Source organism: Capronia coronata, assembly GCF_000585585.1.
Source record: "Capronia coronata CBS 617.96 chromosome Unknown acBCG-supercont1.5, whole genome shotgun sequence".
Lineage (NCBI taxonomy): Eukaryota > Fungi > Ascomycota > Eurotiomycetes > Chaetothyriales > Herpotrichiellaceae > Capronia > Capronia coronata.
This window is the reverse complement of record NW_006912897.1, coordinates 2,559,112-2,584,637: the sequence shown is the minus strand read 5'-3', so window position 1 is coordinate 2,584,637 and position 25,526 is coordinate 2,559,112. Positions and strand designations below refer to the sequence as shown.

The 25,526-nt window shown below is 52.2% G+C and overlaps 10 protein-coding genes across 10 annotated transcripts; 4 read left to right on the top strand and 6 right to left on the bottom strand.

The window, feature by feature from the left end:
• Nucleotides 1–1,888: 1,888 nt before the first annotated feature.
• A1O1_06614 (uncharacterized protein) lies at nt 1,889–3,970 on the top strand (the record flags this gene model as incomplete). Its single annotated transcript, XM_007727492.1, has 3 exons — nt 1,889–2,349; nt 2,405–2,483; nt 2,531–3,970. The coding sequence occupies 3 exons, from the start codon at nt 1,889–1,891 to the stop codon at nt 3,968–3,970; spliced, it is 1,980 nt and encodes a 659-aa protein (XP_007725682.1).
• Nucleotides 3,971–4,520: 550 nt separating this feature from the next.
• Nucleotides 4,521–5,293, top strand: A1O1_06613 (uncharacterized protein; the record flags this gene model as incomplete). Its single annotated transcript, XM_007727491.1, has 2 exons — nt 4,521–4,587; nt 4,659–5,293. 2 exons carry the CDS (start codon nt 4,521–4,523, stop codon nt 5,291–5,293), a joined length of 702 nt encoding a protein of 233 aa, XP_007725681.1.
• Nucleotides 5,294–5,427: 134 nt separating this feature from the next.
• Nucleotides 5,428–7,008, bottom strand: A1O1_06612 (uncharacterized protein; the record flags this gene model as incomplete). Its single annotated transcript, XM_007727490.1, has 1 exon — nt 5,428–7,008. One exon carries the CDS (start codon nt 7,006–7,008, stop codon nt 5,428–5,430), a length of 1,581 nt encoding a protein of 526 aa, XP_007725680.1.
• A 633-nt stretch (nt 7,009–7,641) lies between these two features.
• A1O1_06611 (uncharacterized protein) lies at nt 7,642–8,901 on the bottom strand (the record flags this gene model as incomplete). The annotated part of the gene is made up of 1 exon (XM_007727489.1): nt 7,642–8,901. One exon carries the CDS (start codon nt 8,899–8,901, stop codon nt 7,642–7,644), a length of 1,260 nt encoding a protein of 419 aa, XP_007725679.1.
• A 2,751-nt stretch (nt 8,902–11,652) lies between these two features.
• Nucleotides 11,653–12,672, bottom strand: A1O1_06610 (STE/STE20 protein kinase; the record flags this gene model as incomplete). Its single annotated transcript, XM_007727488.1, has 3 exons — nt 11,653–11,991; nt 12,053–12,264; nt 12,324–12,672. 3 exons carry the CDS (start codon nt 12,670–12,672, stop codon nt 11,653–11,655), a joined length of 900 nt encoding a protein of 299 aa, XP_007725678.1.
• Nucleotides 12,673–13,428: 756 nt separating this feature from the next.
• On the top strand, nt 13,429–14,235 carry A1O1_06609 (uncharacterized protein; the record flags this gene model as incomplete). The annotated part of the gene is made up of 1 exon (XM_007727487.1): nt 13,429–14,235. The coding sequence occupies one exon, from the start codon at nt 13,429–13,431 to the stop codon at nt 14,233–14,235; it is 807 nt and encodes a 268-aa protein (XP_007725677.1).
• A 1,410-nt stretch (nt 14,236–15,645) lies between these two features.
• On the bottom strand, nt 15,646–17,232 carry A1O1_06608 (G2/mitotic-specific cyclin 1/2; the record flags this gene model as incomplete). The annotated part of the gene is made up of 3 exons (XM_007727486.1): nt 15,646–15,737; nt 15,789–15,927; nt 15,976–17,232. The coding sequence occupies 3 exons, from the start codon at nt 17,230–17,232 to the stop codon at nt 15,646–15,648; spliced, it is 1,488 nt and encodes a 495-aa protein (XP_007725676.1).
• A 1,712-nt stretch (nt 17,233–18,944) lies between these two features.
• Nucleotides 18,945–21,416, bottom strand: A1O1_06607 (uncharacterized protein; the record flags this gene model as incomplete). Its single annotated transcript, XM_007727485.1, has 1 exon — nt 18,945–21,416. One exon carries the CDS (start codon nt 21,414–21,416, stop codon nt 18,945–18,947), a length of 2,472 nt encoding a protein of 823 aa, XP_007725675.1.
• Nucleotides 21,417–22,098: 682 nt separating this feature from the next.
• Nucleotides 22,099–22,746, top strand: A1O1_06606 (uncharacterized protein; the record flags this gene model as incomplete). The annotated part of the gene is made up of 1 exon (XM_007727484.1): nt 22,099–22,746. The coding sequence occupies one exon, from the start codon at nt 22,099–22,101 to the stop codon at nt 22,744–22,746; it is 648 nt and encodes a 215-aa protein (XP_007725674.1).
• A 204-nt stretch (nt 22,747–22,950) lies between these two features.
• A1O1_06605 (uncharacterized protein) lies at nt 22,951–23,995 on the bottom strand (the record flags this gene model as incomplete). The annotated part of the gene is made up of 4 exons (XM_007727483.1): nt 22,951–23,103; nt 23,160–23,310; nt 23,564–23,684; nt 23,773–23,995. The coding sequence occupies 4 exons, from the start codon at nt 23,993–23,995 to the stop codon at nt 22,951–22,953; spliced, it is 648 nt and encodes a 215-aa protein (XP_007725673.1).
• Between the last annotated feature and the right edge of the window lie 1,531 nt (nt 23,996–25,526).

The window sequence follows — 25,526 nt, the reverse complement described above, 5'->3', positions numbered from 1 at the left end:
TTTGTGTCATGAATCGAAGGAATCCTCGTGCCCTCACTGTCATTTCGCAGGCTTCACCTTGAAGTCTGTCCGATTCCTGTTGCAACAGACTTCAGGCTGCCCATTGTTCTGGTGACTGGCCAGCCCATCATTTCTGAGACATAGATGGAGCGGAGTACGACTGAGCGTCGAACTTGGGTTAGGATTAACTTAGTCGCCAGGAAGGCAACGATAAGCCAAAACAAGGGCAAGGGGTCGCCAACAGACGCTCCCCGCCTCTTGCATAGCTGAAGCAAAGGAGTGAACCTCGTGCAGGTTCCCAGTGCAGTACATGACTACTCACAGTGCTCAGGAGAAGGAAAAGGAAGAGGAGGAGGGAAGGATGGGAAATCTCGAAGTATTTATACCTCTGGGTGCTCCTGCCGCCAAGCCGTGCCTGTTTGGATTCCGGATCTGGATCACGTCTGCCTGAAGCTTGTATGAACTCTAGTTCAGCAACTCGAACAGAGCAGCCCTTCATTTCCAGATGCCCCAAATAATGACGGCGCTTGTCCGATTGAGACAAGAAGATATGCCATTCGATCGGAGACGAGGATTCAGTGTCTATGCTCTCGCGAGGAGGCAAGGAAATCGCTTACTAGGCTAACTGATCCGGAAGGATGTGAGTATTAGCCAACTCAAATAGCCTTTGGTTCATCATGGATGCTAAGGGGTTGCCCATATTATCCTAGATCATGACAATATTGCTGGAAAAACCTGACAAGGAGAAGGCAAGCCAAAGTCTACTGGCGACTCGAAAAGGAGGGAGACATGTACGTGGGTTCTCCGCATACATCGCTTGTCCCGCCTTATTACTCTCCCTCCGCTGCCAAAAGTGCATGCCTAGAGAGAGGCACAGGCGATGTATCGGAACATGACAATGTTGCAGTCCACAACTGTATGAACATATGTTCGTGCTTCCGTCACCGAAGTATCCAATCAGTGCAGGAACAAGCATAACAAGCACGCCAACGTTCAAACCTGACGTGTTGAACCACACTCCTTCGTCGTTGCTGCCCGAAATGCAATGCCAGATAAGTTGGTGAGCACTTTGTGGTTCTTCCACAGTGAGGCGCGACATTCGCACTCTCTCTCCCTCGTTACAGCCAATGGAAGATGGACACGGAGTGGCCATCTCTTCTGCCAGCCGAGCAGAGCTGCGTGGACATTGTGCGCAATTACTCTATCGACCCCTCGGTAGGTTGGATGATACACGAACACTGCCATTTATTCTGCGCTCGCATGATGTCTTGTACAATGACCATCTCATGAAGACAAACTTGTGGGGAACGAACCCCCGGCTCTTCACATGTTCAAGAACCGCATGAGATTCGTGGCATGGCTGATAGCTTCAACAGCTTCGAAGGATGATAGGTGTCATTATGTGCTGTTTTTGACGCATCATCTAGGATACGCCATGTCCAACGCAACACCGTTTGCATCCAAAGTCTCTCGTTTATTTAGCACTACGCCGCGCCTTTGACCATCCCGGACATCTGACAATGAGAGGCAAAGTACTCTGCGGCCTGACCGTGGTGCACACTTATCGATGGGAGAGAAAATATCTGGCTCCCCTCCGGTGAGTAAAGGTAAAAGAACGTCCTGTCTCCTTCGTCACCCACAGCTTGAGCTTCTGCCCGGGCCGTAACTGAGCCAAGAGTCAATGCAACAATTGTGGTGATTCTTCACGGTATGCGTAGCCGTTGCTCTTCTCGTCGCACGCCTTTCCAACCTCTCTTACTCAGGGTGCCATCTCCTCCTTCGAACCTCACCCTGGCAGCGTATCCCCAACGCAGCCGTTTCAATCTCTGATCAGCTAATAATAGTGCACTATAAGCCGCTGGCACTGCTCAAGACGAAAGCGGAAGCCATGGAGGATCTGGTTCTTACCCACCAATCAGTGGCCGTGGACGGACTACAGCCTCCTTTCCACGATATTGACGACACGGATGGAGCAGGCTCGTCTTCTGGAGCAGAACCTACCAGCATCGACAACTTCCGGAAATCGGCCCAGATCTTTCTCGGCATCTACCGTCAGGAGGTCGAACAACGAGACACCGAGATCTCTAAACTCAAAGCCGAGCTGACACGCGTCCGAGAGGTCCTCAAAGCATTGAAGGAGAAACAAAGTGCTGCTGAGATTGCAGATAATCATGCAGTCATTCTTGCACAACCTCAAGGGGCAGTGAACGTTCAGACAGGTACGCGAGAGCAACTTGATGATGACGAACGAACTGTTCACACGCTACATGATACAGAAGTGCACTCCCCGCCGTCTCCGCCTCCTTCTAGATTTCTGGCCGACCTGACTCGAGATGAAGCGAACGATGTGTCAGTGCTGCTCTCATGTGAATTCATCGCAGTCCCTATCGCTGACTTTAGATAGCGACAAGAAGGTCCAAGACATTTGGGATTCATGCTTCCAGATCGTGAAGCGTACAATGGAGCAAGACCTCGGCGATGATGTAAGAGGTTCATCTCATCTAATGTCTCGTGGCTGATCAGTAGGTAGATTCTTACAGAGTGGAACGTCATGTACTGGTTGGACTTGGAGGAGAGAATCCCCAATATCACCGCAATACCAATTGAACCGTCGAACAACCCTTCTGCGAAACGAACACGGACAATGCTCGTCATGGCTCTGTTGGCAAAATCCATGAAAGAGCACATCCTCAGCCCTACATATCTCTTCGAGGACGAGGACGAGTTACGACGGATGCTTGCTACCATGAATGACACGGAGAGAAAAACACACTTGAGAAGAACTCTCCTTGCCCTCTGCGAAGAAGGTGGTCACAAGAACATAATCAAAGCAGCACGAGTGAAAGAGGCCGTTGAAGAAGCGGCAGAACCACTTCAGAACTTACTGTCTTCGGACATTCTTCTTCAACTCAAAGCAGATCTTGAGCAGGTGCTTACCGAAGCAGCAAATGCCTGGGAGTCCTTGCAACGATGCGAGAGCCATTACGAAGTCACCACCACCGTCGCCCGTACGGGATGGGATTGGAGGTCAGTACATTTCCTCCCCGGCGGGGATGACATGGAACTCGCCACGGTCGCTTCTGAAGCCTTTGAGACCGACGAGGCGGTAATGGTTTTGTTTCCTCGGGTTTGCGCCATTGACAGATCCAAAAAGCCTTGGTTCACCCCGGCCTTCCCTGGTATTGTGATACAGAAGTCACAGTTGCAAGTACCCACTGCGGAAAGCTTGTCGGTTGTATTGAACACCAATGGCAGCCCTGAGAAGGAGCTTGAAGCAGTCGAGTCGCCGCCAGCCGTGACCATTACTACTGTAGACAGCACTGAGAAGGGAGTGGTGGCAGATCAGGCTGTTGACGACAGTTCGGAGAATGAAGTGCTCAAAGACCAGTCCGCCGGCGAGAAAGTCACCGCGACTCGAGCTCTCGGCATTCCAGAGATAGAGGTCGCCGCAAATAAAGCCGGCACCCAGAGACTGATCACAGAGCAGGCTGCAGACATGGATTTGACCACGGGTGAAGTCCCGGACTACCTTGGAGAGGACGTCCCTGCAAACGAATCCACAGTCGCAACGGACGAGCCGTCCAGAGCGGATCAAGCAGCAAGTATCACTGGAGAAATAATGGAGGAGCAGAAGGATGTATCTGTATCTGGAGAGGGCGCGGCCGCCAGAGAGAGCGACGCTGGAACAGATGACGATGAAGAAGAAGATGGTGATGATGATGCTGACGATGACGACGACGTGGATGATGACATGGAAGAGAGTGAAAGCATGAGCGGAAGCGGGACGGAAGATGGAGACGATGCAGATACCGGCAGTGAAACAGGGAACGAGGACCAAGAGTTGTCTCCCCTGACTGCAAAGGAAGGACACAAAGGACATGCTCAATCCGCCGAAAAGGGAGACGACCAACCTGAAGGACCGCACCCGTCAGAGGCAAAAGTTGAAATTGAAAGCGAACAGAGCAAGTGATGGACTCTAGGCATATTCGGTTCTTCTACTTACGCAATAATTCACGCAACAACCACGAAATAGTTATTTCCTTCTCCGTGATGAAGGTGTTTACACATGATATCTGAATCTCGAATTTGACGTTCTAGTAGGTGGCAGTGAAAGGAACTTGTTCGGGTCAGCCCAATGCCAATACCACATCTTACATACAGGTACCTACCCAGATAGTCCATCCATTTTATCACCTGTTTCATGGAGGTCTCACAGACGGATCTCGTCTCTTACGAGTGCAAGACCCCCATACACGGTACAATATGTAGTAGAGAGCATTCGGAACATCAAGAGAGCAAGACGAGGAAGAAGAGATACCAGTCTAGTCCATTTCGGGAGATCGGTTTATATTCGGTAGACGACCAACCGATCACATTCCCTAGTCATTGAACACTGCGACAATCACCATATATCATCTATCCATTTCTTTTGCAAGCCCGATTCCCTCCGCGTATTGGACCGTATCACACCTTCCGTTTGAGCCTCCCAACATCCACTGCACAAGAAAAGTACCTCAAACATGGGACTGGAAGAACAAAACGAAGAACGAGAAGTTCTCGACTCCATTTTCCCAGACGAAATCACAGGTTCGCACATACGCCATTGCAATTGCAATCGCTGGCAGGCCAGTACACAGACTAACGTCTCCGTAACGCAGATGTCTCAGACAACTCGTTCCGGATATCAATAACGCTCGATGTTCCCGACGACGGGAGCGCCGAGGCCAGCGACCCTCCTACCATCGTGCTCAACGTCACCTATCCCGAAGCCTATCCAGATGTCGCGCCCCATCTGGACATCACGGCTCCTCCGAACGCACCCAAACATCCGCAATTCGATATATCGGTGGACAAGCCTCAGTTACTGGACGCGCTACAGCCTACGATCGAGGATTCTCTCGGCATGGCCATGGTCTACACATTGGTGACGACGTTGAAAGAGGCAGCTGAGGTGTTGATCTCAGACCGACTTCGACAAGCGGAGGAGGTCAAGGAGGTTGAGGTGCGCAAGAAAGAGGAGGAAGAGAACCGAAAATTCCACGGAACCTTGGTCACGAGGGAGCGGTTTCTGGAGTGGAGAGAGAAATTCCGGAAGGAAATGGAGGAGAAGGAACGGAAGCAGAGAGAGGAAGAAGAGGCGGAAGAGAAGAAAAAGAGAGGGGTGAAGGTCGAAGAGAAGAAATTGACGGGCAGACAACTCTGGGAGAGAGGTCTGGTTGGGAAGATCGATGAGGACGATCTGGACGGCGACGATGCAGTGGCCGGGATCGAAAAACTCAAGGTCGAGGCTTGAGCAGTGTGTCGAACTTTAAACAGACATCAAAAAGCCTACGACAACGAGACAGGTCCCCGGTGGACAGCGCGCAATATACTGGTTGGCACGAGAGCTGATGACGGGAAGAGATCACGAAAAGAGCCAACTATTTGTTAGCTTCCATTCTTGTTGTCCACGACCGGCTGGAAATATCTCTTCCGGAAAGGGTTCAGCTCATCCGCCGTCTGAGCCGTACGGTCCCCGACTGCTTGACCGCCGTCGAGCTCGTCAATCTCGACCTTGGAATCCAAGTGTCCCGGAAGCCTCTCATAAACCAACAACCTCCGACTCCACTTATTGAAGCGCTGTACGCATTCGTGCTTCAGCAGCAGATGCGGGTGCGTCGGGATGACAGTCACCTCTTCCTCGCCGAGGTCGTTTTCATTGGCACTCGGCATCCAGAACGCAAGCCGGCCACCGTCGACCAACGTAGCCGCGGCGAAGTCGAGGATGTCATCCAGCATGCGAGAGAAGGAATATGGTTTCTTGGGCGCAATGTATCCGGGCAACTTGTGCGCCGGGATGCCGTCAACCAGGATTTCCCGCGGCGTGTCTGCAGCAGCAGCAGCCAAATCATCCCCGTCGGCGTTGGATGCGAGCAGAACCGCTCTTCTCGTCCTCGTCCCCAAGACCTTCAAGCCCTCCCTCACGCCGTAGGGAGGATCGCAAACAATGCCATCCAACCACCTGACGTTCTGCGAACTTGGTTTCTGCCCTCTCGCAGACCTGCGGAAGGGGGTATTGGTCAGATCGGAACACATGCAGTCAACGAAAAGATGTTCAAGCCCATATTTCTTGAAATTTGCGCCCACGCCTTTCTCCAGCCCGGCCCCCTTGCCGCGATAACTGCGGCCATCGATGTCCGACCCCATCACCACGGCGCCCAATTCCGCCGCCGCCACCATGAACCCTCCCGTGCCGACGAACGGGTCCAGAAACATCTTTCCGGGACTAGCCAGGGCCATGTTCGCCGTCACCAGCGCGAGTTCGGCATCCATGGACGTGGTCGAGATGTACGGCCGTTTTTTCAGATCGTGTTTCTCTCTCAGCCAACGCTGCGAATCACCGATCTTGCGAGCCAGAAAGACTCTCCTGAGACTTGTGCCCGCCACTCGATCTACGGGCACAGTGCCATCTTTTGACGCATGGGCCGCCGTCATATCTGCTGCACGACCAGCCGCAGTCATCGGCAGCCACTCTTCCAGCACGGCAAACTCGACCTGGGGGTCCTTCATCCTGATCTTGCCGAGCAGACCGAGATATTTGAACCGGTCGATCGTGCGGCGCTGCTGTTCCGCGTCCTGCGAGCTCCCGTAGCAGTCAATGGAGAACTTGAACGAATGGTGCTTGTACAGGTCCCAGAGATGGCGACTCCGCTGCGTGACGTCGCGGTCTAATTCCTCGTAGTCCGCCCCTTGGCCCCAGATCTCGTAGATGCATTTGGAGAGGATGGCGCGGCTCTCGAAATCGCGGACGGCCTGCTCGACAGTCTCCCTCCTATCTAGACCTGACATATCGTCGGTGTCGTTGGCATTGCCTGGATTTTGTAGAGTTGGAAACCAGACAATACAAAACGGCGTGTTCTCGGCATAAGACACAATCTCGCACGGCAGCCGGGCCAGGTCGGCCAGCGCTTCGAGTTCCGGCCGGCGGAACCTTTCGTGCGCCTGCGCGAAGCGGACGAGGTAGTCCATCTCAGCCGTGGAAAGACCTGGAGTGATACAGCCCTACAATGAGGCCATTGATGGATTAGGGTTAGGTGTCAAGACAGATGGCCAGTCGAGACGAGAGTCGGCTCTATCTGTGGACACAGACTATGGAAAGTCTTTCGTGCTGTTATGATCCAAATTCTAGGTCGGGAACCCTTTAAGTTGAGGTGAAGCCGTGACTTCTAGTCTATTCACGCCGGTGGCATATCTCGATACGTTTTATCAGTCCGCTACAGAGAAATCGGCGGGTAAAAAGAGGTAAATTTCACGGGATGGTCACGTGGACATCCATATTGACGCCGCCGCTTTAAGCCAATACTTATCCTCACTCGTCTTGAACACCCTCGTCATTCGCGACGCTGACAGGGGTGATTGTGATTGTCAAATGGTGTAAAGAAACCATATGGAGGGCTGAGACAGACGGGTCTGGAGTATGTCAAAGATGATGTGATGGTCTACGATGACGATCTTGGCGTACAAAATTCATCCGAGGAGGCATCGAAAGTCATTCTCTTCATTGCTCGTTCTCGAAACGCTCTAATCCAAAGCAAGACATATCGCAGATGGTCATGATCGTTTCCCTTTTGCAATAAGGCAGTACTCTCTGCTCTTCTCGTGTCATAAATGCGTGGCCGCCCAGTCGTCTGGCAGCCGAAAGTGAGGCGGCACCATGTACTGGCCTTGGCAACTGCCAGGAGAGGTGCAGCCTTGCAGATTACAACGGCCGTACAAGCGACAGTAACACTCGGCGGCGGATGGACAGGCCAGAGTGTTGAGTCGGTCGAGGTCAAGGAGGCCATCATCACCAGCGCATGATGAACCTTCAGCCGAGTCATTGCATGGGCGTATGAACAGGATGTGCCACAGATACGACAGGATGCGGCCTGCGATGCGGTCGTCGGCAGGCGCTGCGGCTCCAATGTTGTTGGAGGCTGGGTGGCTTCCTCCTTCACCACCACCTTCCGTGTCGGCATCACTGCCGTCCAACAGCCACTGGCGCAGGGCGACATACTCGTCGCGAGAATGCTGCCAGATACGTTCGCGGGAAACAACAAACTGCGCGCAACACTGAGAGCGGACGGCGTCATTGCGGGCGAGCAGGACCCTTGCAGCGTTGGAAGCGGAAGAAGAGTAGTCGTTGCCGCCGAACAGGGTCGCGAGGGCATGCGGGAGGGCTGCGTCAGAGACCACGCGCTGGTTCCACGGCTCGAGCATGGCGCGGATCGAATTGCTCAGGCTGCCCTGGGCGACAACCTGTTCGGACGTCGAAGAAGTCGGGCATGTGCTGGCGCTCCAGTCGCAGCGGAGGTTGTGGTAGCCTGTGGGCGCGAGCGCCGCTGAGACGTTGAGTGCCGCCAGCGCGGCGGCGTTGTCGTAGTCGGGCATGTCGTTGTGCCATGCCCAGCGCGAGCCGTGGATAAAGACCGCCCCGGCCGCCGGCAGGTGCGCGTAGTTATCGATGAGGAACGTGAGGTAGGCCATGGCCTCATGGCCCCGGTTGGCCGGCACCTGCAGGTATGTCGACTTCTTGTCGAGCGGCTTGTCGGCAGTGTATACGCATAAATGATATTTGTCTTTCAGTGCATCTAGCCACTTGGTATCGCCATCGGCGGTGACGCGGGCCACGACCAGTGCTGGTTTCGAGGCGCGGTGGCCATGTTGATCCGCTGCAAGGCTCGGACAGATGCCACGAGCCTCGGGGAGGGTAGTGGAGGTGGACCGGTAGCGGATGGTGGACCATGCAAAGGAGTTTTCAGCTGGTCGACTACTACCACTCCCACCACCACCGCTGCCCGTGCCGTTCAGGTAGAAGATGAAGGACAAAGCGCCAATGAAGAGGAGAAGATTCAAGAACGCCCCACGCGTCCTTCGCCGCATCTTTGCTTCAAAATTTCAGCTCATCATCCTGCCTGCAAATATGGCGCAAGGAGGATTGCTTCGGTTGACAAACATGGTTAGAATGTTAGCATTGTCATTTTCCCTTCTGGCATCGGGGTCAAGATCTCGGATCTAGCGGATGGCGCGGAGAAAAACACAAGCGCGTGAAAGGCACCATGATGATTGCTGGAGACGGGTATCACATAAGCGACATGTCAAAAGAAAAAGGACAAGCGATTCGGGAGGCCCCAGCACAGAGGCAGGCCACTGCGCCGGAAAACGCGGAAGAGATACTTGCATAAGAGGAGCCGCCATCGTTAGGCTGGACTGATCATTCGAGAGTCGTGACATAGCACCCAGCGACCTATCTTTCTTTTGGGCTGATTGAGCATTTCGGTTCGTTCGTCAACACGGCAAGATGATGAACGGGATGAGTTCACATCCATGTTGAGTTTGAGTTGTTGATATACAGAGTAACTCAACCTGCAGTGAGGAACTTGAACTCGGAAAACCATTGTGGGGCTTAAGCTTTGGGGGAAAGCTTGGTGTTGCTTGTTAGGTACTAGTAGTACTAGTACTATACTAGGTAATACTAGTAGTAAGACTCCCGCTCCCGCGCATCTCGGAGTTAGTCCCTGCTGATCATTGCTAGTACTAGTACCTAGGCTAACTACTACCTTAGTATAGGGGGCTAGGGAGACCTTGAGAAGACATACCTGGAAGCCTAAGGTACCACAGATTTAGGCACGTCTCTTGGGTCTGGTCGGATGACATAGATGTTCGATATGTTGCCATATCAAACTTGAAGGGCAGATTTCAGCCGAACGTTCCAACAAGGTTGAGTCGATACGGGTGACAGTTAATCACAGAACCCCTATCTTCTTCAATCACCTCTGGTTGTCTCGACTATTTGTTCACCATGAGGCCAACACAGAGCTATTCAGCATCCCAATATGTACGTGACAGTGAGTTTCCTTTGTCCTGGATGTGCCGCTGCTAGTGCACAGATTCTGCAGAACCAGGCATGCAGGGATAAGTGGACGAGTATTAACAACGCAGCAGAAGCAACCAGGGAAGGTCATTGGCCGTCCTCTGGAGTCTGGACCCTGAAACGTACACGGGTCAGTCAGCCATGCGTTACCAACAGCAGCAGCAGCAACCACACTCTACTGGTAAATTGACGCAGGAAGGGGGAGGGAGAGGGGGCCTACGAGCTCGCTAGATATAGGACATAAGGGCTTGATCCCAAGTTTCCGTGTGCACCATTGTGTTAGACGGCCATATTCTGAGCCATATCTGGTCACGAAAAGGGCTCGAAGGCTTGTCCAGGCCCGCGCAACGCTTAATGCACAATTATTGCTTAGACGGAACAATACTCCTGGCTTTGCACCAGTGTCTTGTCTTGATGTTCGTAACCCAAAAAGAAAAGCAGACAATTGCGCCCCCAGGAACAGGCTAAGTCTGGGGCGGCTTCGGCACGTCACCCACCGGGAGGGAGGGAGTAGCTTCCTCCAATCCGATTCCAGCGAACTGAAATGGTATAACAACGCCAAGTTATGAGCGATCGCATCTTGGACAAAGTGAATGCACTCGTGTTTATACGCGACAGGATGGACAGCATGACGAGAATCCCTGATGCAAGCCCTTAGTTGCTACAAAATGCCCTATCATCGTGAGACACGAAAGGCATGAGGTGGAGCTCGTTTCCCAAGGTGCCACGTTTCATACAATCGGCCAAGGGTAGCGGTAGGCGCGTGCCATGAGAGTTGCGGCGGTGTTGACCACTGTGCGACTGAACATTTCTGGTGGCTGTACCGGACTAACACTGGCCAGTATCAAGATCAAGGATCCTACTTGCTGTTTCCAAAGCCAGAGTCTCCGGCCCTCCCATTTCGCGCTGGCTCTGCATGCTTTCTCGTAATAGGAATGTCGGTTGATACAAACCCCCTTTTTACACCCCGAAAAGTGATTTACAATCCAGCTTTGATAGCACAGCTGTATATTCCAGGCAATCACCCATACACACCTATCTCAACTCTTCTTTCTGGTTCACCCTTTTCAAATATGTCCTTCAATCGAATCCTTCAGAAAGTCCCTGTCGGGACGGTGACAAAGGGAACCGATAACATTCCCATTTCGGTGGCCACGCAAACCTCAAACTGGACTAGACCACAATCTGTTGCCCTTACCAATGGACCCGACTTTATGGAAAGCCGTCCAAGGTTCATTGCATTTGATACCAGCTGGAACAAAAGAAGTTTGTCAAAGGTATAGTGACAGAAAGAACAGAAAGCGATGTGACCCAGGGTCCTGATACCGAATGACATAGAGAAGGCGAACATAAGAGCGACGATCCTCGTGATCATTACACTGGGGTTTGTTTCAACGACAGGGGAGAAGGCAAAAGTGTACACTTCCCAAGCAAGTGAGAATCGAGTACCAAACTACGCACCTGGGACAAGGAGACCATAATAGCTTTGGACAATAGTTTGTGGTGAATCCCTGGGGCTTAACAGATTCAGAGGGATGATGGCTGAGAGTGTTTTATCTTTGGAGAACAATGCCGTCTTGTAAAGCTCTTAGGCCCTCTGATGACTCAAGATGGCTACATACCTGGGCATGTATGAAAACGTTCCCTCTCTCCATGCTGCCTTAGCCTCGATTATCATGCCGGACCAGCGACAACTGGACACGATGAATTCCAGTTTCGGAGATGAGAGAAGCAAGCCATAGCAAGACTTTTCTAGCAGATCATTCATCTCGAAACCATTGATCCTCCAGGAGTTCACTCGCCGTTGGTCGATCTCTGGGATCGAGTTTCATGATCTTGAGCACGAATTCTTTATCTTCCTCGCAGATCTCTCGTGCAGTCGTGAGATTAAAGGGTTTCAGAGTCTCCGGCGGACTGTTTTGTGTAAGGAATACAAGGACTGCCAGTCGATCTTGATCTGCGATCTCCTCATATGATACTGGAAACGGCCCAAATATCCGGTTGTATTTCAAAAGGATTTCGTAGTCGTAGTCATCATGTTCAGGGGGGACATTCGGTTTGAAGATATGGAATCCCTCGCCGTAGAGAAGACTGATGAGCTGTATGCGTCGCACGTGTCAACTCTGAGTATCCGACAACGCAGCATAAGACAGGACTTACCAATGCACCAAAAGACCAAATATCGGTCGCGGTATCCCATCTCATCTGCAAATGTGCTTCAGGACTCCTGAACATTGGGGTCCCGATCGGTTCGCCATTCTGGGCGTGAGATGTATCTTTGTGAACCGCGCTTTCGAAATCGGCAAGCTGGACATCTCCGAATCGATTCGACCCGTCTTTATAGTTGAATAAGACGTTGCTGGGTTTGATATCTGGCAAACACTTAGGAATTTGGCGAGTTTGAAGTCGTAGAGCAAAAGAAAATACTGACCGGTGTGGACGAATCCGTCGTTATGCAATACCTTCAGTCCCCCCAAGATCCTCTTGGCAACGTATTTGACCTCGAAAGATGTCAGCCGCTTGGTGTTTGACGCGTTCAACAGGTCGTCATCGAGATATCTCAGGACATTCGCCTGAAAAGCTGATGCATCTCGAACCTCATCGAGTAATGGTCGTAGGAATGGCGTCCGCTGTTGGAATCGTAGCAAGACATCTCGTTCGTTCTGTAGGCGCCAGTGATTGACGCTCTTGATTATCACGCTCTCTCTGCTTTGCGTTCTGAAATATCGCGTGTTACTTGCAGCCGTGCTCGAGGTTAACTGACTTACGTTGCCATCCATACATGCTCGTGTAACTGTTTAGTAATGGTGTATAGCCCTCTTCAGCCTTGAAGCGTCGGACCCGGCCCTAAGCAGCCAGCCATGGGGAATTTTACTTGAATGGTGAAGCCCTAGAGATGGAAGAGCGCTGTCGTTGGATATTCAATCTGACGGAATATGGTTCCAAGGAACAGTCTCCCACCTAAAGACGCTCTAAGCGTACATAGCTGTAGAACCACAGGAATCAAGGAATCACAGGGACCAAGAGCAACAAACAAAGGCCAGTGTTCGAGGTAGGATACCTACCTACCTAGGTACCTAGGTAGTATCTATCGAAAGCAGAACGAGACATCAAGGAGACATCAAGGGCCGCGCCTGGCTGATTGGCTGGTTGCATGTCTGGACTATCTGCTCCGCGGTAGCAGACTCACTTATAGTACCTAGGACGTACTTAAGTTGACTACCTTATGTATCTTAGACTCTCTTTTCCTCCTAGTTACCTACTTTATACTTCGCATACTCATACTACGAGTATAACATAAGTCTCATCCAATATAAACGCATAGTGGTCCTAGGGACTTCGCGTCACCAAATAGATCCAGATATCAGGCATACAATATTGAGTCTGACCCCCTCCATCGACCCTCCAAAGAGTTCTGTCCACATTCCCCCGCAAGGCCGTCTCCCGTCTCCCGTCTCACCTACCACCCAAACATCAACACCCTCTCTTCTGCCCACTGCTACTGCAGTCCATTCATTCATTCTCTATCAAGCACGATGGCGGACAATCCACATCCCTCCCTGGTCCCCGAAACATCCCATTCTTCAGCCACGACACCGGGTCCCCAAAGCCACGACTACTCGCCACAATGCCCCTTTTGCATGATATCCAGGACATACCATCCCATCTCGCCGCTCGTGGCCTCTCCGCGTACAGCCGTGGCAACGGACAACGGGCTCGAGCAAGATCCTCCCATGGCACTGGCCCCCGACAAACTCGATCCGCCATCGTTCGTGCTCTTCTCGTCCGAGCATGTCATTGCATTTCTCGACATCATGCCCCTGACCCGGGGCCACGTGCTCGTGGCCCCACGAAAGCACCGTGTCAAAGTGGGCGACCTGACTCCCGACGAGTCTGGCGAGATTGGCCGCGTGCTACCGCTGCTTGCTCGCGCCGTGGTCAGGGCCGTCATGCCTGACATTCCGCACCACCAGGCCGACTATAATATCGTCCAGAACAACGGGCCCGGCGCAGCCCAGGTCGTCCCGCACGTGCATTTCCACATCGTCCCACGCCCGCCGTTGAATTATGTTCCTCCTCTCCCTCAACAATCGTCGTCGAGCCAGACCCAGACCCCGCGGAATAGGAAGTATCCTCCAAATCCGCCGCCTGAGGGGTGGCAACGGACTGCCATCCTTTTCGGCCGTGGCAGGCGTGATGACTTGGATTACCATGACTCTGCTTTTCTGGTGGAAGATATGCGACAATGTGTGAGGGAGGAGTGGGAGGCGACGTTTGGTGAGACGCCCGATGTGCTGGGGAATGGCCACCGGGGTGACAGGAAGGGGGCATGGAAGGTCTGATGTCCCACAAAACTCTCCGGGGACATCAAATCTCCTTCTTTTCCGCTCATTCCCCTCTGCTCTTCTCCTTTCAGCCTACGATGATAGGATGACACAACTACATGCAATGCGGCACACCAAGAGCAGGATAGATCAGCTACGGCATGATACGGTACGGCAAGGCATTTCATCAGAAAGGAACTGGACGAACGGGAAGGGACGATGTAGATGCAGACATCGATTTCAAAATAGATCAAAGCTCGCCTGTGTCATATTCTAACGTGAAAGACGCTATCCCGCGGGGATACAGGGTAATACGCTGATCGACGCATTGGGTAGACAGGATATCCACTCAATGCATCTTCAATCCTGGAATTGTTGCTCGGCCTTGATCTGTCTACCCGCATCTTGGTCGACTCACACAGGCAGGCCCAATGTTCACTGGCAGGCGGAAAGCTAATGCAGTGGATAGTCACGTAACCGAATAGACACATTCTCTCTCGTTATGCGCTGGCAGCGGGCACCCATTATCATAGCAAATTGTGTATTTCCAGGACTAGCTTCAATGGCGGATAGACTAAACTGACATTGATGAGTAATAGGTGCCGTCGAGACGGCTAAACCAGGTACAACAGTCGAAGGATGATTCCATCAATGCAATGGCCCTCACCCTGACCAGCACCCTCAGGGCAGCGTATCGCACCGGCACCGACACCCATCGCTCGCAATCCAAAGAGCTCATTCGTCTGGCCCCGTCCCAAGCATGTGGTGTGAACTGCTTTTCTGCTCCCGGCATAATCACAACACAACCCAGCGTGCAGCAGTTCAAGTCAAACAGTTTTCATCGCATAGACCAAACCAGAAAAGAAAGAAAAGAAAAAGAGAAATGTCAACTCTCCCAGTACCCCGAATCCCACATGACGCCCATTTTCGCCGTGTCTGTCTGTCGGTGTTCCGCTTGCCGTCCCGGGGTAGACAATGCATTCACCCACTTCCCTTAACGCCGTTGCAATGGTGGGCAATAAAAACAGAGATCCGTGGCTTCCCAAGAGAATGACAAGGAGAATTGATGACTTTGCTGTCGGTAGTCCCGTGGCCCGAGTAGATCACTTGAAGAGCAAGAAGGCCAGTGACCCAGCTGAGCCCAGTCGTGATTGTTTGGCTGTACTCGAATAGAGGATAGAGGCCTGGCCAGTGTATCAATGTGTTTTAATGATGTTGATGCTAATTTGTTTGGATATCATTTTCAGTCGTGAAGTTGATTGGTGGATGGGGGTGATGGTCGAGAATATGTGTCATGTTGTTTCTGGAAGGCAGCTCGGCCGGGTCCCACCAAGGACAAACTTTCCAGAAGTAATGTCGAAGCCTGAAATCTTCTGCTCGTCGGTGGCCCTGCAGGGTTGGATGCGAGGTACCATCACAGAACACCAACTATTGTACAACCTTGACGCCGGAGAGTGATACCCCATCGGTTTGATGGCTGGCACCATAATCCTTGGCCCATTTCCTCGCCATGATTGACGCTGCGATTGTATTAGCTTTGTTCAAATGAGAAGACACCAACCAAAGCTCACCCTTGAGAAACTTCTTGCTAGCGTATTTCTTAAACAGAGCCTCGTGGGCGACAGGAGCGACGAGATAATCGACCATCAGGTCGAAGACAGGCAAGATCTCTTCTTCACTGTAGCCGGCAAACTTGGTAAGAGTTGCATCCTGTTGAGGTCAGTATCTGTCACTACGGCAAGGTGGGTCAACACATACCCATCCACCACGTTCAAGTATCATGCGAGCGAGATACATGGCAGCGGCAGCAATGTGGCTCTGCTTATATTCCAGGAAGCGATGGTCGACGAGGCTGATCTCCATCAGATACTTTCCCAGAGTTCGGGTCTGAATGTCGTAGTTGTCGGCCTTTGAGATGCGTCTCAAAAAGTTCATTGGGTTGGGATAACTCAAATCATACTTCAGGGTGGACAAGGTGTATCGTTCGGCACTGAGGACTTCTTCGACGGTGAAGCCATCGTCGGCGACATGGACAAAATTGCCAACGTGTGGGGAGAGGACCTCTTCGTACTTGGAGGCAATGAACATGGCGGTGATGCCGACCAGTTGGAGTTTGTCCAGGGGAACAACCTTCTGGGACAAGAACCTATCGACGATGTTGACGGCAAGGAACAGCGTCTCGGGCAGCAACCGAAATCGAGTGTGCACCTCAATGAGCCAGTCGACAAGGATACCTCGCATCTTCCATTCGAGGTCGTCCTGGTGGTCCATGTAGTTGGGATTGGGCTGTGTCACCTCCTCCAAAGCATAGTAGTAGTCGAAGATCTCGCGGACATATTCGGCGCACATGGACGGATCATCAATGTCTTCTGCGTCGAGGTCGGCAACGATGTCGTATGTCTCTTCAGCCTGAGTTTCCTCGACGCCTTCCTCAGGACACGGCTTTTTGCGCGGTGGCTCCTCAAGGTCTGGGGTCGCGTCTTTCGACGAGGGGACGGTGGAGGTCGCGGCTTGAGTTCGTCTCTTGTGAGCATTTCCCAAAACCCCCGAACCACTGCCAGGCTTCTTCACGTCCGAGCCAGCTTTCGGCTTCACGTTGTTATCCTTGACTCCCAATGCAGCTCTTGATGAGTTTGTCCTCGACAGCTTCTGCACACCGCCTGTGGTAGGTTGTGCGACCTTGGATTGGAGCCCAGCTTTGGCGCCCACTGCCTTCTTCCCTTCTTGGACTACCTCGATGCCCTTGGCGGCGTTGGTGACATCTCCCAAAGCACGTCTTCGCTGAGTCCCATTCAGTGTACTCGTAGTGGACTTCTTCGTCTGGAGCGGTTTCTTTGCCAACGAGGCATCTTGAGCATTGGAGAGGACAGCGGCTTTGGCACGAGTCAAGCGTGTAGATTGAAGAGCGTTGTTCTCGTCATTTTCATTGTTAACTACTCGCTGCCGAGTGCGTGACTGAGACACGGTTAGTATGTGTTGACAAAGACGCGTGGGAAATACACGGGGATGGGACATGAAGGACCACTTACGACAGGCATCTTTGGAAGTTGACGCCGTTGTGGCGGTCTGTCCGAAGAAGAGAGAGGCCACAGAGCAGTGGAAGGTGTTTGGTGGTGCAGGAGAACAAGTCAAGAGAGCTATACACCAGGCACGGTTAGTATGATTTCTCTGAGGAATTCGAACATGATTGGGAATGACGCACGAGCTCTCTGGACGTGTCTGGACGTGGATGTACCTTGAGAATGCGAGGATGCTAACAAGGTAGAAAGTGTTTCCCGCAAAGCTCCCAGATGGTGAGGTGCCAGTTTGGTTGGGGAAGACAGTGGTGGTTGTGAAGGAATAAACAGGAGGTTGCTGGGGCGCGTTGTTGGTGCCCGTGATTCTGCGTGAGCGGCACGTAAAAACGCGGGAGGACGTGATGGCGGGCGCCCAACTTGCGGTTGACTCTGGCGCGGCTTCAAAGGTCGGAGTCACGAGAAGGTCGTCGTGCAAAGGACGTAGAAGCTGAGGTATGAACTAGAAGCTCAGCTACAAGCCCCGGAACGGCAGCAGTGGAAATGAGTAAAGGTGTAAGATGAGGTTGTGGTGGTAGTATTCAAGTTGGTAGCACTGCAGTTTGGTTGTTGCTGGAGAAGAGGAAGAGGGCGTGTTGTAGTGCCGCGCAGAAGGGCGTCAAGTGCAGTCTGTCACACACGGGCACCGCACTGGTCAATCCATTCAGCCACCAACCAACAACCAACAACGAAACGGGCCGGTGGAGCTTCCTGTTGTTTTTCCTTGGCAACCAGACTTCGACGCCCGGATTAATTGGTAAACTTGGAATACTAAACGGATCGAGACGAGTCGCGCACCCGCCCCGCAGTACAGAGTTAGGTATGATTACGGTATCTGTATTGGGTATTGATCGTAGCGAGTCCACTACTGACGGTCAGCTGGTCGCGGGTACTGCAGCAACCTGGGCCAGACTCCAACGGTCAGGATGTGGCAGTCGGAGGACTACTAGTATACTACTGGTAGGGAGTAGCCCACGATCAGTTAAGAATGAGTCTGGCTACACGCATGCTCGAATGAATAATAAGCAATCTTACCCACGGAAAACTACTGTGGAAGAAATGAGGTTGCCTTTTTGTAAGGCATGCACTGGCGCTGTAGGACGGAAATAATGGAAGGAGGACCTCTACAAATACAAGGTACATATGGTAGTTGTGGAGAGTGCTATGTCTCAAGGTCCTCGGGTTGCTGGTGTTACAGCTCAAATAGTCCTGTAACTATCATGTATCGGTGTTTCTTTTTTTGCAGTGACTTCAGTCATCCATGGATGTTACTAGCTACCTAAGTACCTAGATATTACGTAGTACCTGGTGGTTCCTAAGGCTGCTGCTACCTCCTTCAGATCGCTGGACTCGACAACATTCATGGTACCTAAAGATTCGTACGACAGCCCTGATACCTAGTACAGCACCAGATTACCACGCCGGGTTCGATGTTTGGGCCATTTTTCGCGCCTTCCTCCGCTTCCTGCTGCCACGGCAACCGTTCATGGCAACCCACCAATCACAAATGCTTCATCCTCATCTTGATGGCACTCAGCCGCCTCCGTCAGCACAGTACGGTCTGCATACAGCTTTGATGATGCCTTGTCTATCGTTCTCCAGCGAGAAAAATTCTACAGCCTGCAGGAAGCTGTTCTGGTCTTCCGTCGCCATGTCTCCTCTTCCTTATTAGTACTACTTCCCTCCTGCAAAGTTGCGTTGAAACACCGGCTGGACATTGCCATCAAGAATCACTCCCCCTGGCACTTCTTTGTCTTGGATCACACCTGCACTCCGGTCTCCAGCTTCCCATCGAGCCAGAAGATTGTTGCTTTCTACTGGCTTGATGTCTTGCCGTGCTGTGCCGACCGTGATATGTGGAATCGGGTTGGCACTGGGCCACAAAGGTCCGCCCGCGGCAGGGTAGATGCGTACCACAAACGCCATAATGCGGTCATCCCAGACCAGCCTCTCCAGCTTGACGCGTGCTGGCCCCAGGCTAGGTGCCAGCTTGCTCCGGTCCTGAAGGTCAGCTGTGGCAATGGACTTTCGATACTCCTCTGTATACAGCTGCCATAGGTCAGGATGTTGTTGCGTCGACGCTCGATGAATCAAGGTCACATGGAATTCGCTCTGGATGCGCCGCGACTGCTTCAGCATCCGATACATACGAGCTTCATCTGCATCGGCTTGGTCGAACATCGAAGAGAGGATGGAATTGATGGTGGTCGGAGAGACGGGTAGGCTGAAGTATTCCAGTTTGGCGATCAGCTGTTCCAATGTCAATGGCTTCTCTGCAGCCTTGTTTGGTGTGTTGTTCGTCTGTTTCTTCTCTGTCCGTGAGGGTTTTCCAAAAGACAAGTCGTGTTTGGTTTGCACTTCACGTCCTAGCGCATAGTCGATCGCCGATTGCATGTCCTGTTCACCTGGCATCTCCTCCGGCAGCAATCCAGGGTATGCATTGTACAAATGCGTAACGACTGTCTCTAGGTTCTCCAACGAAGAAGCACAAACATCAAGGTTGATCACCTCTTCGAAGTCAGAGTCCGGTGGACCATTAGGATCACAACCCTGGAATCGATGCAGGAATCCTTCCATGATATCAATGATTTCGCTTGAGCTCTTGCTCCCCGCCCGAATAGTTTGGTGGTTGTCTCCGCGTTCAAGCACTCGTTGACGGGTGACTCGACGGATCTCGTTCAACAGCTGACCTTTGGGTTCGTGCACATAATGTAAGGCCACAAACCGAGCCTCTGGAACCACCTGACTCACGTCGTCAATGAGCTGTTGGCGTTCTCGTTTTTGATGATTGTTCCGGTCAGCAATCACCACCTTGTGTGATGCCATAGCCTTAGTGATGGCATCGACGAAACGCTGAGGCCGACCCTTTTGTCCCTCAATGTTGTCGTTCTGAACATGTCCAAAGCCAAAGAGCTTTACCAAGGCAGTAGCAACAGTAGTTTTGCCACAGCCAATCGTCGCAATAGGCACGAGAACCACATTGGAAACCGGACCATCCTCTGCCATTCCATGCCCTTGAGCTCGCTCTTGCGCAATGAGGTCCGAGCCTTTCTGGCCCTTCTCCGCAAGAAAGCCGTCTCGCATCTTGATAATTCCGTGGTTTTGATTGTAGGCTTTGCCCAAGTTGGGGTCCTTGGCCAATTGGCGGCGGGCGTAGAGAAGGTACTCTTCCGTGATGTTCTTGTGCTTTTTAATCTTCGGTGTCTTACCGGCGATGATGGCTTTGGTGGCCTCACGCCATTGTCGGTACATGAGATATGGCTCTTCAAACTTGTACTTGAAGAACCAGTCAGCCGCGTGTGCTGGATCCCTACCTCGCTTCTTGCATCGGACGACGAATCCTTCTGTGTCTCGACCTTCCCAAGAACCTGTCTCGGCACATCTCTCCAAAAAGCTTTTGACCTCTTCAATAGTCTGGATGATGACATATTGGGCCTTCTTGAAGCCCCAATTGTCAGCAAATTCATGTACTTCTGGCCCAGACAGGGTGACGAATTCCGGAAGGTTGAAGTTCATGCCGTGGAGATATAGACCTGCCCGTTCCGGTGGGTACTCGAGCACATGTTCTTCAAACTCATCATCGCACAGTTCGCCAACGGCGGTGACGTTCATCGCTCTTAAGGCCTTTGCCAGATCCCTAGTGGTCTTTCCCACGCTCTCCACGTGTCTCTTGATCCATTTCTCGCCCACTAGGGCATGACTCTGAGCAACGTCTGAACGAGCACCAGTGGAATGCTTGCTGCACACCAGTAGCGTTCCATCTTCCAGTCCAGACATGAAGATGATGCATCCGTTTTCTTTGACACTGAGCTCATAAGGCCCCATCGTGTCCCGCTCGATGTTTTCCCATTTTGTGCTGGGGACTTCTTCGACATTGAAGAACTTGTCGTAGCCTCGAACGGCAATTTCGGGGGTTCCATCAGACCTCGTCGTCGTGAAGAGGCCGCGAGCGTAGGTGGGAAGGTCGTCCCTTTTGTAGTCCCAGTCGTTGAAACGCCATGAATCAACAGTGATGCCTAAAGACCCCTCAACTGCAAAGGTTGTCTTCTTACAAGAGAAGCCACCCTTCTTGCCGCCTTTGCCTTTTCCCTTTGCAGCTTCCAGCGCTTTGCAAAGCTCAGCCACCTGGTGTGGATCCTGCGCCATGATGGCGGCAGACCGCTGGAGCGTAGGAAGATTTCGGCAGTCAAGTAGAGAGACGAGAAGGAGTATGGAGAGAATGTCAGACTTCCCGTAGAGTGTGAATGACAGATAGGGTGGACTGGAATTGTCGTTGTGAGACGAACGTGAACCAGATCTGACTTTAGCATGAATTTATTTTATTCATGGCCTGGCAAAATCCCTTTGCTGGGAAGGCACGTTCGTGACTGGCTCGAAGAGTTGAAATGTGGCTGCAGTGACTCACTCAGCGCAGGACGTATGCGGTAGAGAAGGTGCGTCAATCACAAACACTGCAGGTATTACTCGATCATGGCTTATTGTGGTGCTCACTGCAGCCTGGTTATGTATGTTGTATTCTTCTAGCAGCGATAATACTAGTAGCCTTGCTGCTCATGAAATTTAAAAATATGACGTCCAGGGCTTTCTTGACTTCCCGGTGGTTAACGTGGTCGCCACATGCCCAATCATAATACACAACCCAGCCTCAAACAGACCCCATCATTTTTCTCCAGGTCGTCCTTTTCTGGTGCCTTTCGTCTACGCCGGAGGTTTTTGTAGGTCTGATGTGAAGTGGAATCTTATGTTTCAAAAATTTGACTGAACGAGGGCGAAGGTCAACTACCACTACTACTGGTCTTGCCATCAATGCGCCACCCTCTCGTTCGAAATGTCCGATCTCAATCCATTCCTCCTGGCTGCAGTCACACCAGACCCGGATCCGCGCTTGCTGCCTCTCCTTCGTTCTAAGCCAGAACTAGCCTCTGCGCAAGATGCCCATGGGTATTCCCTCCTGCATGCTGCTGCTTCCTACGACCATGCGGATCTCCTGCGATCGCTGGTCAACGAGTTCCAGGTCGACGTGAATTTGAAAGATGAGGACGGCGAAACTTGCCTGTTTGTCACGGAAACGGTAGACGTAGCTAAATGTCTGGTGGAGGAATTACACATCGACCTCGAAGTACGAAATGACGACGGTCTGACTGCAATCGAGAAGTTCCTGTCCGAACAAGAATTTCCGGAAGTTGCAGCATACCTCCAAGAACATGCCTCAGGCGGCGCTTCTATTTCGAATGGCGTCCAACACCCCCCACCTCTCCCACCGAATATGACCTTAAACATTGACACAGCGTCGGATGCAACAGCTAGCAACCTCGACCAGGAACCGGACCCGGACTTCAGGAGGAGGATTGAAGAGTTGGCGGCCAGAGACAACTTTCACACGGAAGAAGGCCAGAGAGAACTGCGAGATCTTATCACGGATGCAGTCAGAGGAGTTGGAAATGGCGAAAGGGAGGTGCGGAGGCGCATCGAGTGATACCGACAATATGCGCTCTCTGTCAATGCTTTACGACGGCATGCATCCATAACGCCTCGGCGTTGAGACATGTTCACATCGACCCGAAATTAACCACTCGTGGAGCGACGCGGCCAAATGCAACATGCCTGACCGGTGAGGAAACTTCGCCAATGTATCTTCCACGTCGACCAGGACGATGGAATACTGCAGATTACCGCAGAGCTAGTCGTTCATCCAAGCGGCTACCCGACCTCCACCAACCCTTGCCGCAAAACGCAACCCGGTGCTGCCCATGGGGAAATAGCTGACCAGATACCATACCAAAGCCACGAGCTGTACAATGCAAGACAAGAGCGTGAGGATAGTGGAATGAAGCTAGCACCGAAATTGTGAGCCGGGGTCTCTTGTGGTGAGGTTGTTTTGTTACATACCCCGACGGCAAAGTAAATGGTCATGATGATGGACCCAAAGTAGGCTGCTGTGAAAGGTAGCCTAGCACCTGAGGTCAAGTGCTGAGCATATTGGAATGGGCCCATCATGAAAGCCCAGGAGGCCAGAAACAGCATGGACCCAACCGACCACCTATTGAGAAGGCGTCAGCGTCACACACACCTTCTTCCAGAAAAGCCACATGCACGATTTCAAGTTCTAGTTGTCAAAGAAACGGCAAACAAGGGTGGTTCGCCAAGGGCCATCCCCCAGGATGAGCCATCAACCCTTAAGATAGAATAGCTGACATCATCATGGGGTTACGCGTGGTCACATGGCTAGGGATCCAAAAAGATAGTGGTGTGTAGCCCGACTGAAGGAAGGGCGAGAAGTAGAAAACACTCACAGAATCGCAAACTTGCGCGGCTTGAGCGACAGAACCGGAAACAGCGCAAAACAGATAACGAAACAGGCCAGTGCGGCCACATTGCATGCTCCAAAAACGAGCAGCCGATCCCATCGGCTTACTGTGCAGACCTTGGTGTCAGTATTCCCTGGTCGGGCGTTGCATTGTAGACACGTTGGCCATGCAGAAGATGCACATATCCCACTTACACGCAAACCATCCTTCTTCCTCTTCTCTTCTCGTCGGCGCGGGCAAAGGCGCTCCTGGAGCCTCATGTGTAGGTAACTGAACGTAGCCTCCTTGTCCGAATGGGTTGAGAGACGAGAGCGTGGACAGAAAGGGTGTCGACGAGGAGGTGTTGACCGGCACGTCCGGATCTCTTCGAGACCACCCTAGGGAGTTCAATGAATCTCGAAATGCGGACGAAGTCATTCTGCCTGATCACTCCACTCCTTTCTAGTTGTTTGTTTGTTCTCTCAAGTGACTGCGTGCGAGAGGCTTCTGCCCACTTCCTGGTCTGTAGTCTTTCGGACACCCTCTAGCTTCCTCCTAACTTTGGAAGAACCCTGTATCTTGATAATGATGGGAGACAGAGGGGTGGCGAATGAACGAAGTCCGGGCAAGCCTTCTGTACTCGAGGGTCTCGCTTGTGACCTGATTTGTTTATCGAGGCTGATCTTGTGGAAAGCGGAGTGCTAAAGGCAGCGCATAGGCGGTCCCGTTGATTCGAAGAGACAAGCACATCAATTGAACGTAGGTGTGGGCGGAGAGGACAGCATGAGCAAGGTCGGCGAGACTGTAGGTAACCGCTGCCTGCAGGTTTGTGGGTTATGTCTCTCGCGGGGTCCACCGAGGTAGCCGGAAAAGGCGTAGAGAAGAGACAAGGTTGAGTAAAGGATGTCAATGCAGTGATAGTAGTAAATCACAAACAATGGGAAAAGAGACTGAACAAAGGTGTTCCGCGTTGATCGAGGTGTGCGAAGGAGCAGGCTGCATAGAAGACTAGACTCCTCCCGCTGCCAGCCAGCCGCAGATCCAAAAGCTGTCACCGTTGCGCTAAAGGACTGGCTTCAGACAGAAGTTGCATCATCCAATCAACCATGGTTGTCTTCCCCCTTCATGTATCTATCACTCGCATACTGCGTCGACACCCTGGCCACAGTTGACACGGCGCCCGCCCAGCATCACCCATGAGTGCTGCGTTCGAGTCGGGGAACTTTGAATCATCGTTACGAGGATGATACTCGTCCGCGCCTGGTTTGTGACTACCTAACTAACTAGCACCGCTGAAAGCCAGCAGCCAGCAGCCATCAGCCATCGGTACGAACCATCCGACCCTGTCGAGTTCCGGCCGCATGCAGTGTCTAACTTGAATACCAAGACCCTTCCAGTGGCGGTCGATCTCATCCCAAGTCCTGCCACGGCCCGCACAGTGCTCCCGTCGTACTGCACAAGGTAAGTTTAGGTGCAAAGCAGATCAGGGTTCTGAACAGCTCTCCTTCTCTGAGCAAATGGACGAACTCCTTCTCAGCACCAAGTTCGTCTGCTGAAGTCTACGGTCAAGTTGCACAGTATCACGATGCTCAAGCTAACAACTTTCTTGGTCGTTACTGGCGTTGCAACAGCATGGAAACTATTTCCCTGGAGGTCATGAAGGGACAATGCATGACACCTATTCCATCTGATGGTCATCGAACCATTCGACGGCCTCTTTGCTGGAAACGGATCGGTACTAGTACGCAATACGAGGTCTGCAACCTCAATAGGCCAGAAAAGTGACCGTGGCTGAGGGAGAGACCATCCTCACAAATGATCGGGCAGGGGGCACTTGACCCTTGAAATTCAGCTCCGATGATCTAACTCTGGGATAATGACTACATCGATACACAAGTCATGCTGGACAACAACGGAGGTGGGGGTTGTAAATACTAGTAATGGTGTGCATTCAGCCTTCGCAAGCCAG